Source organism: Musca domestica, unplaced genomic scaffold (genome assembly GCF_030504385.1).
Source record: "Musca domestica strain aabys unplaced genomic scaffold, Musca_domestica.polishedcontigs.V.1.1 79, whole genome shotgun sequence".
Lineage (NCBI taxonomy): Eukaryota > Metazoa > Arthropoda > Insecta > Diptera > Muscidae > Musca > Musca domestica.
The window spans coordinates 1,474,430-1,486,802 of NW_026712406.1; the positions used below are offsets into that span (position 1 = coordinate 1,474,430).

Below are 12,373 nucleotides of genomic sequence, written 5' to 3' on the forward strand. Positions count from 1 at the left end.
TCCAACTAAAAGCCATCATCATCACATCATCATCAGTGTTGTTTTTGTTGCTGGCTGTTGTTGTTATGTGCATGAGGCACGTTTACATGCCACAAAAAGAAGCGAACCGAGTCATTTGAAAATCCATGCTTGACCAGCACTTTCATTTGCAGTACACCACCACCACGTATGGTGTACGAGCGTCTCGTGCCCTCCCTTTCCCAAAAACACAAAAAAACAGCACATGGTCCGCCAAAGACGGCGCACATGCGCAGTGTTTCCCAAAGTGAGTGAGAGAGTGAGTGCGTGCGTGTGATTGTACCACCATGGCCAAAGAGTTTCCATGCAATGTTGGTTTTTTTCTGCTGCTAGAGGAGCCGGTTTGCAGCCGAGTTTCGCATTCGAGCTTTGGTTACATTCTGGTGTCCACACTTCAGTCAGTTGGCTTTGAAATTTCTAATTGAACTGACGACGGTGTCGCTGTAGCGGGAAAATAACAACTCTTACAATTGCGAAAAAGTAACCGTTACAAAAAAATTGCGGGATTTACGGATTAAAATCCAAATAAGAAAAACAAAAACGAACAAAAAAATATTTAATTTCATTCAAAAGTGTTGGAAGCCACTTCACATCGGGTGTCATGAAGTTGATTGATGTGATTATTTATTTGATAGCAATTTTAATCTTCATTTATGTGTTGTTGAATTAGATTGTTGTTCGTCGTTCCGTCCGTCAACAGCGTCAACAGCAACACCGCTTGACTACTACTTTTCTCTAATTTTCTTCATTTTCACTTGATGATATCCTTCTTTCGTTTGTCTAAATTGAAAACAAAACAACTTCACTTTTTCTACAACTGCAACTTTCATCTGATTTCCATTTGTTGAACTATTTGTATTTTTTGATAAAAAAAGCATCGCAAACAAGGATTCTTTTTTCATCGCAACTGCATCACAATGAAGGTAAGTAAGGCAAGGAGGGGAAGAAAGTAAAGAGAAGTCCAAAAAATAGAAAATTTGAAAATTGTCTTATTTTGAATTGAAAAAAAATTAAGCGACAATAAACATTGCCAAGATTTCACTGACCAACGAGACATTTGAATGACGACAGAGACAAGTTTCTTTTGAATTCTACATATTTGGCGGCATTTGAAAATCCATGAAGGGGGTAGGGGGTGTTGAGAGAATAAACCCGATTAGATTAAATTAATAGGAAAATGAAAAAAGTAAAAAAGCAGCTAAGTTCGGCAGTGCCGAACTTTTAATACCTTCCACCATTTCAAAAAAAAAAATCCGTAGAAAATACCTCTTATATACCCCTTTCATGGGGCTATACGAAGACGAGGTTTTTTGTCATAGGCTGTAGCACCGATTCCGAACTTCAAATACGAAATTTTAAACAATTCCGGTGAATAATGCCGCTAAAATCAAAATACCCGGTATAGGGTGGAATAATTATATAGGGGCTATAAGAAGAAGCGGCCTGCATACCTGCATTCAGTCATAGGCTATAATACCCATTACGAAGTTTAAATACAAAAGTTGAAACAATTCCGGTAAAAAATGTAGCAGAAATCAACAAAATATATAATATCGGGAGATATGGGGGCTATACGAAGACGTGAACCGACATGGCCCATTTATGAACTTAACCTGCCTACTGGCTTTATACACCCAACAGCTACAGAAATACAGACCTAAGGCTACGCCCGCTTCCTGTCAAATTTGCATGCAACAAGTTGTTTTCACTTATTCAATGTTTTGCCTCATTTTTTAAATCAGTTAAACAGCGGGAAGAAATAAATGATATGTCTAGATTTTCTTTCAAAAAAATGATCTAAACAATTCCATATTTCAATACCATGGCAAAACTTGCGCGCCTCGCAATGTATGTTTCTTCCAATCAATGATTTTGAAAATAACAGAAAAAAAAATTAAAAAAAACAATAGAAATATATTGTAATCAGCTACCTTGCGTTTTTATTGTACCATGTATACACCTAGAAACCAACAATTACCTCAATATCAAATTTGAGAATGTCAGCCCTATCCCTTCACTCAATACCATAAATAACTAATAATTAATAATTAATTAAATAATAATTAAATAACACTGTAATCCAAAATTTGCACCATTTTGTACTTTTTATACCATTATATAATGCATTTGGAAAACCATCGCCAGCTATCAATACCAGATACAAACAGAGATCTCAGTGTCGCATCTCGTGATTCCACCTCTATCCCTTCACCCTATACCATATTTAGTACCACTTAGTACTTTTCGTACAATTATAGTACACATTTTCAAAACTACTTCCATATCTCAATTCCAGGTACCAACATAGACCTCAATACCAAAATTCGGGATTTCAGCACTATCCCTTCCCAAATTTTGTGCCACCTAGTACTTTTTGTACAAATGTAGTAAAAAATCGACTCCAAATCTCAGTTCCAAATACCAACAGAGACCTCAATATCAAAATTGAGAATTCTAGGCCTATCAAATTTACTACTTTTCGTACAAACTTAGTACACATTCCCGAAACCACCTCCAAATCTCAATTTTAGATACCAACATTGACATATATTAAATTGCAGGATTGCAGCTCTATCCCTTCATCCAATACCGAATTCAGTACGATTTAGTACTCTTTGTACAATTATAGTACACATTTGCGAAATCGCCTCCATATGTCCAGGCTGAACTACGACTCTAAAACCTAATTTCAAGCACTAATTGTACTAACTATAATACAATTTATTACTTTTCGGGCACTTGTAGCACATATATGCAAAACCGCCTCTTTATCACAAACGCAGTACCAATAGGGACCCCAATACAAAAATTCAAAATTCCAGCTTCATTCGATGGGTCAATATTATCCATTTCGTATTGGAACCGGCGTTCGGGCTATATTGGTTACTTCCTTCACTTAATATGAGATTTTTGACAATTTTTAGAAAATTTTAAAATCGAGGTGTCCTATTTTCATATTTCATCTAATACAGATAAAAATATTGGTATCGACAAAATTACAAGAAAATCGAACATTTATATGCAATTTTATGCGAAATCATAAATTCCGATAAATTCCATATTCATTTCAGCTTTTTGGTTGAGAGACGTGTTGCACAAGTTATGAATGATAAAAGTATCCAAACTTTGACCTTTTGTGGTGGAGGTATCAGAAGGAATCGTCGTTTTATGAGCTTCATGGATATTCAAATTTTCTGGATGGAGTGGACCGATATTGTCCATTTTCACATCTGACATAGCACTGATGCAAATATTAAGGTTTGCAAAGTTGAAGCAAAATCGGATTATCCTTTCTCTTTCTGTGCAGTAAATTATTTTCTTTGAAAATGTTGACAATTTGTGTGGGAGGTGCCAGAAGGTTTGATAAGTTTGATAATAATATTGCGATGCACCAAATTTGGACCAAATCGAATACTCCCTTCGAGAGTTATCGTGCGCACCAGCCAGACAAACGGACGGACGGACATATAGATCGACTCCAAATGTCCTGAAACGGATTTGGTCCATATAGTCCAACCTTCACTAAGAAATCGGATCAATAAGATATATAGGAACATTTTAATCTCGCCTTCCCATATAGGTTGTTTTTTTATTTATTATTTTTTTTTTTGTAATTATTGTTTAATCAATATGCTGTTTAGAGTCTTACATATTAAAAATTAACATATCTGCCAAGCAGAAACTGTTTTTTACTTGACCGAATTTTTGAAAGTTTTTTGAAAAAGAGTATCATTTGTTCCCATTCTCTCTTAAATTTGCCTACCAATTACCGATATCTTCCTACTTTTACCTCAAACGTGGTATAAAATTTTCTAAATTTATTTATCACAGACAAAAATAAATCTGATTATCAGTTATGTTATGGTATTAATTTTTAATTGGAACACTTTCCAAACAAGCATGTTTACACAAAGCTGTAGCGAAATGCACGTTCTGCCAGTGATCTAAAAAACAATTGTAAAATTAATAACATTGAGTATTTCTTGTTGAAGACAACACTTAGTCACAGCAGAGCAGCAGAGATCTTCATTATCTGCATACAATAATCAAAATTGTTGTTGATGCTTTTATGTTTAAATTAAATGTTATTTGTTTTTAATGCCAGCCCGGTATTATTATTATGTGCACCAGTTAATGTTGCCACTCAAGTTTTGGCACTCGTGTGTGTCGAAGAATCAAAATTGTCAACAATTGCACGCAATTGTCATCTGTGGGTTTTGTGTAGATTCCAAAAGTCAATTAATTAATGTGTATGTTTTAGATATTAACAAACATAGTTTAGAATAAGAATAGTATTGGGACAAAGTGGCCTCAAAAAAAATGTGCAAAAAATAAGTGTCATATTTTAATTTTCAATTTGAGAGATCTCCGTCAAAATCATTGTTAGTGGAAGAAGAGGGAAGTTGTGTCCTCCATTTAGGTTACTTTAAGATATGAAGTCTTAAATTTATTTTAAGCTCTCTTTTTATATTTTATTAGGTTTTTCCTGTAATCCTAGAAAGACTTGAATTTTTGTCTCCTAAATGATCTAAATTTAACGTTTAAATGATCTAACGATGGCTTCTTTACTGGTTATTTGAACTATCCAACCAAAAAAAACTTATTTTCTAATTTTCCCTCTACACCTTTCCCCATCGCCCGTGACCCGAATGCACACATTCCATTCTTTTTATATAACAACTATTGATTTGTTAATATTGCCTATAAATTATGATAATTATGTATGTAACGCAATACCGTGACTACCTTTTTTTAATATGCAAAATATGTATTAATGCCTATTTGGATTGTGGTGAAAATTTCACTTGTGTCATATCACGAAAAAGGGCACTCCATACCACAAAAAAAACACAATATTCAAATGTCACGTTCTCAAACAAACCCTAAAAATGTGCACAGCACAGTTTCCGAAGGAAGTCAAAGCTTTCGTTTTCAATTTCCAATAAATACATGGCATAGAAACGGTATTGGCAGTTGGTAATCAAGTGGGTTTCTTGAATTTTGCAATAACAAGACACACACATAATAATAACAGGCCCAGTTAATATACAACTAAATAAACGATATTAGTTTCCATTTTGTTGCTGTTGTTGTTGTTGTCTGGAAATTTCATTATAACTCAGCGTACACTTGACAATGAATAAAAGACATTAAATAGACAAATGAACAGACAGACGTAGCCACTTCAAGTACTATACTCCACCAATCGACCAACCCCACCACTGCAGCTAACTAACCGTTTAACTACCTGCCACGGAATACGTCAACAATCAATGCTACGTGATTTTATGTTTCATCCATCTATGGCCACAATTCACTGGTATCGCTTCCATATCTCTCCAATGCCCAAGCGCACAAGCCACAGACACACTTTTGCTTTGACATTCGCTTTTTTTCGTTTTATCGGCCGTTTTGGGCTTAAGCGAGTGTGGCTATTTATAATTAAGAAATTTATTGATTTAATTGCAGAGCAGCAGTACTTTTTGTTACTATTTGTTGTTATTCCTCTGTTGGATTACCACTTTGTTGCTTTTGTTGTTTTTGCTAACATCCAAAATATGTTGTTTTTCGTATTTCATATTGTTTTAGAAAGTAGATAATCGTTACAAACCATAGGCAGGCTGGCTAGACTAAGTAGTAAAGTTGGGAAGAAAGAAAATATATTAATAAACTTTTTTTATTTTTTATTTAATCCCAAAAATGGATAACAACTGATCTAAAAGACAAAATATTACAACCAATGAGGGGTATTTTAATAGGTGAGAGAGAGAGAGAGATTGTGACAGTTCTTACAGTTCTTACTCTGAGAGTTTGCAAATTCTTGCTGGACAAATTTCTTCTTGCAATCACTTGCAACTCTTCTTCTTCTCCTTCCAGTGATTTACATCTGATCAAGCAATTATTTTAAGCCTTTTCTTTTCGTCTTTACTTTGGAAATCGCATGCAAGGCAATTTGTTTTCATCAATTTTGGTTTTACACAATTGCTTTTTCTGTTTTCTCACTACCTTTGCCTCTTGCTCCTACAAAACAGAGACTTGCCGCAAGTAAACTTATCTAATGATAATTTAGACATAAATCCAAAAAATGAGCCCTCTAACAAATTTATTTATTTCTTTTTACCATTTCAGCCCTTCTACTTAACCCTGCTGTTCTTTGCCTTACTGGCCTTTGCATTGGGCGAGCCACCATTGAGTAAGAAATCTCCCTATTTCTATAATGTACCCTTGAAGAGCGGCAAGCAGACGTCGTTTTTGCGATCTCCCAACTCGAAACAGAAAACCCTAGTTGTCCAGATACGCAGCGATGAACCTAGTCAATTGGTCTTGAAAGGTCGTCCAAAGTTGGGTCACTCCCATGCCCATCAAATTCACCAACATCATGCCCACACTCATGCGCCACACGCTCACATTCATCATCACATCAATGCTGCGGCCAGTTCACATCATCATCACAGGGCCCACCCCAGGCCCATTAAGTTGTCCTCACCAATTTATTTGAAAAATCCCAGTTTGATGCGTAAACCATTGAAGCTTAAATTGAATGGTGCTAAGCTCAAGCCATTGAATCTTCACAAACCGGCCACCAGTTATGATGTGCCCTTCAAGTATGAGAAGCCCATTTCCTTTGCCAGTTCAGAGGTGCAGCATTTGCCGGTAAGTTTCCCTCATGTTTTATAAAAGAAAACCAAATTAAAAAAAAACTTCTCTCCTTTCAGTTGGAACACCACACAACCTTCATTGCCGATCACTTTGATCCCATTCACACAATCCCCGCCCCAAATCTGTCGTTGCAAGACAACCATTTGCATCCCGAGGAAAGCTATTTGCCACCCACTTCATCATCGCCCAAACCACAAGTTTATCACCAACAGCAAAACAACTACCAAGTTGTAGAGGAGAACACCAACGACCAAACTATTGTGGATAACTTCTCTGGTTCGCAGAAATACTATGCTCCCGATCCGGATCCATCGTTGCCCGCTCCCCAAATCCGTCCAGCCGTTGAACCTTTCAATACGCCAAGCAATGGCAAACCATTGCCGGCTGATATTCAAAGTAATCAATTGCCAGTTGCCCAACCTTTGGTGCAGATCGTCGGTGCCCAGGTTTCCAAACAGATTGTTCCCGAAATCTATCCCATACAATTTACTCAACCCCTCGTTGCCGCCAATGTTGCTGCCGTCCAACCAGCTCCCATCCCGATTTACAATCCCACTTATTTGGTTACTCAATCGAATAATCTCTATACCCAACATCAACAGCAATTGTTTAAGCCCGTCGAGGCAGCACCCGTTGTGGAGGCAGGCTATGTGAATGCCGATCTGACCCAAGAGGTGGCCAGCAATGGACAAATTTTACAGGCTGCCAAGGATTTGCACAGCAGTAATCAGGCTGTCTTAGATGTGGCACCGCATTTTGCCGCTCTAATTGCAGCTCCAGCTCTGGACCAAGAACATCAATCACTGGAAACGGCACCCTTCCATTTGCAAAACGTTGCAGGACCACCATCGGCCATAACATCGACGACTGAAGCTGGATTTGTTGTGTCAAACTACTACGGCAATGCTCATCAGGATTCCAGTCAATTACTGCAAGCCTATGCTGAAGAGGAGCAGGCTGAGGCTGAAAGACAACAGTATGAGGAATTACAACAGCAACAACAACAATTCCAACAGCATCAGATTCAACAACAACAGCAATTGCAACAACAACAGTTGCAGCAACAACAGCAGTTACAACATTTCCAACAACTACAACAGCAACAATTTGGGCAACAAAATCACCCACAAGCTTTGCAACAGCAACAATTAGATCCAGCTGCCTCAGCTTTCGAAGAGCATCAACGTTTGGTTAAACAACAATTAGGTGCCGATACACCACTGCGCATCTTTGTTCCCGATGAAGAGGTAAGCCTTCAGATTATTTTTTCAACAAAAAAGTTCACAGCTAAAAACATCTCTCTTAATTTTTTTCTTTTAAAGGCCCGTTTGCAAAAACGTTCCGACGACATCAGCAAGAGCTCCATTGAATACGTTGATAATGCCGAAGCGAGTGATGAGGCCCAATCCCATGACGAACTCTTCGAGGTTTCAACATCATCAGAATCGGCCGAAGAGCAGCTGCAACAACAAATGGACGAACTGCAGCAGCAAGAGGAACAAGAACCCCAACATTACCTAAGTTCAAACGAAGAACAAAAATAGACAGTTGAGATTCAAAACTGAACAGACTTCAAATTTATAAACCAAATTTTTAACGATATTTTCGAATTTAATTTTTAAGTTTTTTTTTTTTAATTTATAATAAAAGAAACAATTATTTATTTATTTAATTTATTAAAAACAAGCATTTGTACTTAGGAGAATGTCGAAGTTAATTCGCCGAATTTAATTCTAATAGATAAAAAAACACTCAAGTATAAATTCAAATTTTATCAAAATTTGCTCTGATTCAGAATTGATATGCCAATTTTTGAGCGACATTTTCAACATTTAGTCTGTTCCAGAACTGCAAAAATGTTAGTTTTTACTACTAACCTATTTTTCCTTTATGACATCGAAGAAAATTGCAAAATTCTTGCAGGTACATATACATATCAATTATTTACTCGTTTTAAATTTTTTCCTTATCACTTTTGCAATAGTTCATGTTTTTCAAATTAATTTCGTAAATTGAGTGGCAGTTTGAAATCCAGGATGATGTCCGTTTGCATCGGGCTGGAGCTGGACGGTAACAATCGATCTTTTGTGCAAAACAATTATTCAAAATTGATAGTGCGTACTCTACTTTATGCATTAACCCAACAGATTGTAATCGATTTCGATTACAAACTGAAACGGCAACTTTGACATTTAATCAAAAGTCGACTTACAGATCCCTACGTCACCATTTGTTTTGTGTTAAAATAGCGCACGTTTACTTGCACGCTTGAACTTACTATTTTTTTCCGAAAAAAACACCGCTAAAAATATTTAACAACCAACATGATTATTCCCATTCGCTGTTTCACATGTGGCAAAGTTATTGGCAATAAATGGGAGTCGTATCTGGGCTTACTGCAAGCGGAATACACTGAGGGGTAAGACGAGCCACAATGATTTCTAGAAAATCTTATAACGCAAGGTTTCATTTTCAGTGACGCTTTGGATGCCCTGGGTTTGAAACGCTACTGCTGTCGTCGTATGTTGTTGGGTCATGTGGATTTAATTGAAAAATTGCTGAATTATGCTCCTCTCGAGAAGTAAATGGTGGAATACCTTCCTTTAGATCTAATTTAATTTAAGGTTAGCATGTAAATAAATAAAACAATTTAACAATTTTCATGTAAAATAAAACGGCATTTACGCTTTTTTAATTACAAAACAATTGATGTGTAAAATGTACAAAAACGATTTGTATGTCTGTGGTCTACATTTTGTCCATAAACCATGGCTGGCCGTTTTTCTCACGACGTCTTGTCAGAATTTCGCAACCGTTATCTGTTACCAGCAGAGTTTGCTCAAATTGTGCTGAATACAAGCCATCAGCTGTGACTGCAGTCCAATCATCCGGCCATTGTTCCGCCTTGGCAACGCCTTCGGAAATCATGGGCTCTATTGTAAAGGTATGGCCGGCTTTCATGACACCAACAGCCGTATTTTCTAAAAGGTAAATTAAAAATTCAATGATTAATCCCCATTTCAAAAGTATGGAAAAGGCGACGTTTTTGCTCTAAATTAAATTGCAAAGATCTTCAAAAGCACACAAAAATGTATCGCTCGTTAAAAAAACGTATGAAGATTAGAATTTCTGTATGTAGTGACGTTATGTTTTATGCAAATTTCGCCTTACTAAGATGCAACAGGTTTTGATAAAACATATAAAAACAATCAATTATTGTATGATTCAAAAAATCTGTTGAACCTTATTAGGGCCCCGAAAAAAACGTTTAAGGCAAAACACTTTTTTTTAACTGCCATGTTACAAATCGCTTATTGCTTTCAATTATTACAACCACAAATTTCAACTTTGTACTTACTCGCATAATGAGGCACATTCGGGGCAGTGTGAAATAGTCTGTGTATGCCATGACCGCAATAACTCTTGACTACGCTGAAGCCATGTGGTGCAACATACTTTTGTATAACATTTCCGATTTCACGATACTTAACACCGGGCCTAACCAATTCAATGGCCTTGCTCAATGCCTCATAGGTTACTCGCACCAACTTCTTGTGTTTCTCCGAAACATTGCCCACAAAGAATGTTTCATTTAAATCGCCGTGAAATCCATGATGATAGACGGTTACGTCAATATTGCAAATATCGCCATCCTTTAAGGGTCTCAGATCAGGTATGCCGTGACAAATTACTTCATTGACTGAGGTACAACATGACTTGGGGAAATTGTAGTAGTTTAAAGGTGATGGATAACAGTCTCTTTCAATGGCTGCTTCATGTACCAAACGATCCAATTCATCTGTGGTTACCCCAACATCGACAGCTTGGGCGGCGGCATCTAAACATTCGCGGGCCAAGCGACCTACCAAACGCATGGCTTCAATTTCATCGTCATCCAGGACTTTAATGGAAGTATTGCCACGCATGGCTTCCTCGGAAGCAGCCCTACCCTGAGGATGATCAGCATAGTCTGGACGTTCTATACTTTCAGGTACAGGCCTCTTTGGCGTTTTTTCAGATGGACGTAATTTGCCGGTAAAACGGTAATGAGGCCATGGGTTATAGCCGCCATCGTCTTCGTTGGCTTTGGGTTTGGCGGCGCCTTCTACAATAACATAACGTAATTATTGATTGGGGGACAATTTTTAATATTAAGTTATCTCTTACCAGCCAAAGCATGAATTAGCTTGTGCTCCTTCCAGAAACCCTTAAAGCATGGCTGCGAACAGAAATAGGAACCAGGAATTCCCATTTTCAAGCACGTTGGACACTGCAACGTTGCCTCTTTGCCACAATTGGGAGTTTCACATTTGTGCACCATTTCGAGAGATTATTTGCCGGCGTGGGGGTGGTTATCTCCCGCTATATGGATCAGAGAAAAGTGCACTTTATTTGGACACTAAAGTGGAAAAAAAGAGATGAAAATTCTAAAAATAGTTCCAATCACTGCATTCGCCAATTAACTAGAGCTGCCGACCAATCGATGACACTGTAATCGATAGTGCAGCTGCCTCTTTATCAGTGTTCAATTCAAAGTGAATTAATGCTTGCTTCATCTTCCTTCTTTGTGTTTGTCTGACATGCAACTGAAATGATATCACACCGTCTGCTGGTGATAGAAATGTTGCCAGATATGAAAAATATTAGTTGAATGAATGGAAAGGCATAATTGTTGGCGGGGAATTAAGTTGTCTTTTAAAATGTTAAGTTATTATTAAAAACTTTAACATTAGAAATGTGTCATATAGCAAAAAAGTCTTCAATTGTGGTCGTTTTATTCATAATAAAGTATTAGATTATAATACTTTATGGAATACACTCATATTTAAATCTTAAGCCTAATCCGCTGGTTTTGAGGGCGAATTTTAAAAATATATGGTGATGTTGTTCACAATGAAACAAAAAATACCAACAAAATTTAGAAAATCAATCAATATATTTTAATATTAGAAGGCTAATTTATGATTATTTCACCAGTGCCAAGGAGAAAATGGCTAATAATTAGTAAATCAAAGGATATCCACAACGGAATAAGAACAAAAGTACCAAGAAGATATTTTTTGGTAAGAATTTTCAAACGCACATTAAAAGAAATGTCCAAATTTATATTTTGAATAGCTAACTTAGGTAAAATTTTTGTGTAAACAGGTTTAAGATTTTTCTTAAATCGTTACATTTCACCAAGTATATAAAAAATAATAAATTACAATCTCAAGATAAGTGATATTATTACATTTTTTATAATTTAAATAACCATTTCCTCTAAATATTTGATATTGCACACACCAATACATACAAACAAATGTCCTGTTGAGCATTTAACTAAAAATGAAGATGTTCAAACCATTTGTTGTGCATGCAGCAGGTTTGATTCAAACATCGAACATTAATGATTTTCTTGAGATAAGATTTTAGAGATGGACATTTGAAAATGGATTTTTTATTCGTAAATTCTATTATCTTTGAAAACCTCTAGGATTTGAAAATCTTAAATAATATCCAAATCAGTTGGAAAAATGTTTTTTGAAAGGGGTAACTACAACTGCGTCTACCTTCACACGGGAAATATACAAAAGGCGGTTAAAAGCCCCAAATATCATTGTGAGGCATATTCTGTTGAAAGTACGATTAAGGTATTTAATCGGAATTCTTAAACCGGAACTAACTTCACATTTTTTTTGGGAAATTGGTCTTT

The 12,373-nt window shown here is 36.5% G+C and overlaps 3 protein-coding genes across 3 annotated transcripts; 2 read left to right on the plus strand and 1 right to left on the minus strand.

Moving 5' to 3' along the window:
- The first annotated feature begins 286 nt into the window (after positions 1–286).
- On the plus strand, positions 287–8,364 carry LOC101901360 (PAX-interacting protein 1). Its single transcript, XM_020036261.2, has 4 exons — positions 287–941; positions 6,148–6,672; positions 6,735–7,925; positions 8,001–8,364. Exons 1-4 carry the CDS (start codon positions 936–938, stop codon positions 8,220–8,222), a joined length of 1,944 nt encoding a protein of 647 aa, XP_019891820.2. The 5' UTR covers positions 287–935; the 3' UTR covers positions 8,223–8,364.
- Positions 8,365–8,873: 509 nt separating this feature from the next.
- On the plus strand, positions 8,874–9,384 carry LOC101897460 (DNA-directed RNA polymerases I, II, and III subunit RPABC5). Its single transcript, XM_005182063.4, has 2 exons — positions 8,874–9,097; positions 9,155–9,384. The coding sequence occupies exons 1-2, from the start codon at positions 9,003–9,005 to the stop codon at positions 9,261–9,263; spliced, it is 204 nt and encodes a 67-aa protein (XP_005182120.1). The 5' UTR covers positions 8,874–9,002; the 3' UTR covers positions 9,264–9,384.
- LOC101897286 (methionine aminopeptidase 1) lies at positions 9,336–11,182 on the minus strand. Its single transcript, XM_005182062.4, has 3 exons — positions 10,846–11,182; positions 10,037–10,783; positions 9,336–9,659 (listed from the first exon to the last, which is right to left on the minus strand). The coding sequence occupies exons 1-3, from the start codon at positions 10,997–10,999 to the stop codon at positions 9,427–9,429; spliced, it is 1,134 nt and encodes a 377-aa protein (XP_005182119.1). The 5' UTR covers positions 11,000–11,182; the 3' UTR covers positions 9,336–9,426.
- Between the last annotated feature and the right edge of the window lie 1,191 nt (positions 11,183–12,373).

Coding starts and splice junctions, on each gene's coding strand:
- LOC101901360 (XM_020036261.2), top strand. Junction 6,673..6,734: donor CAGAGGTGCAGCATTTGCCG/GTAAGTTTCCCT, acceptor CTCTCCTTTCAG/TTGGAACACCACACAACCTT. Junction 7,926..8,000: donor TCTTTGTTCCCGATGAAGAG/GTAAGCCTTCAG, acceptor TTTCTTTTAAAG/GCCCGTTTGCAAAAACGTTC.
- LOC101897460 (XM_005182063.4), top strand. CDS start 9,003: ATGATTATTCCCATTCGCTGTTTCACATGTGGCAAAGTTATTGGCAAT. Junction 9,098..9,154: donor CAAGCGGAATACACTGAGGG/GTAAGACGAGCC, acceptor TTTCATTTTCAG/TGACGCTTTGGATGCCCTGG.
- LOC101897286 (XM_005182062.4), bottom strand. CDS start 10,999: ATGGTGCACAAATGTGAAACTCCCAATTGTGGCAAAGAGGCAACGTTG. Junction 10,784..10,845: donor GCTAATTCATGCTTTGGCTG/GTAAGAGATAAC, acceptor ATGTTATTGTAG/AAGGCGCCGCCAAACCCAAA. Junction 9,660..10,036: donor GAATGTGCCTCATTATGCGA/GTAAGTACAAAG, acceptor TTTACCTTTTAG/AAAATACGGCTGTTGGTGTC.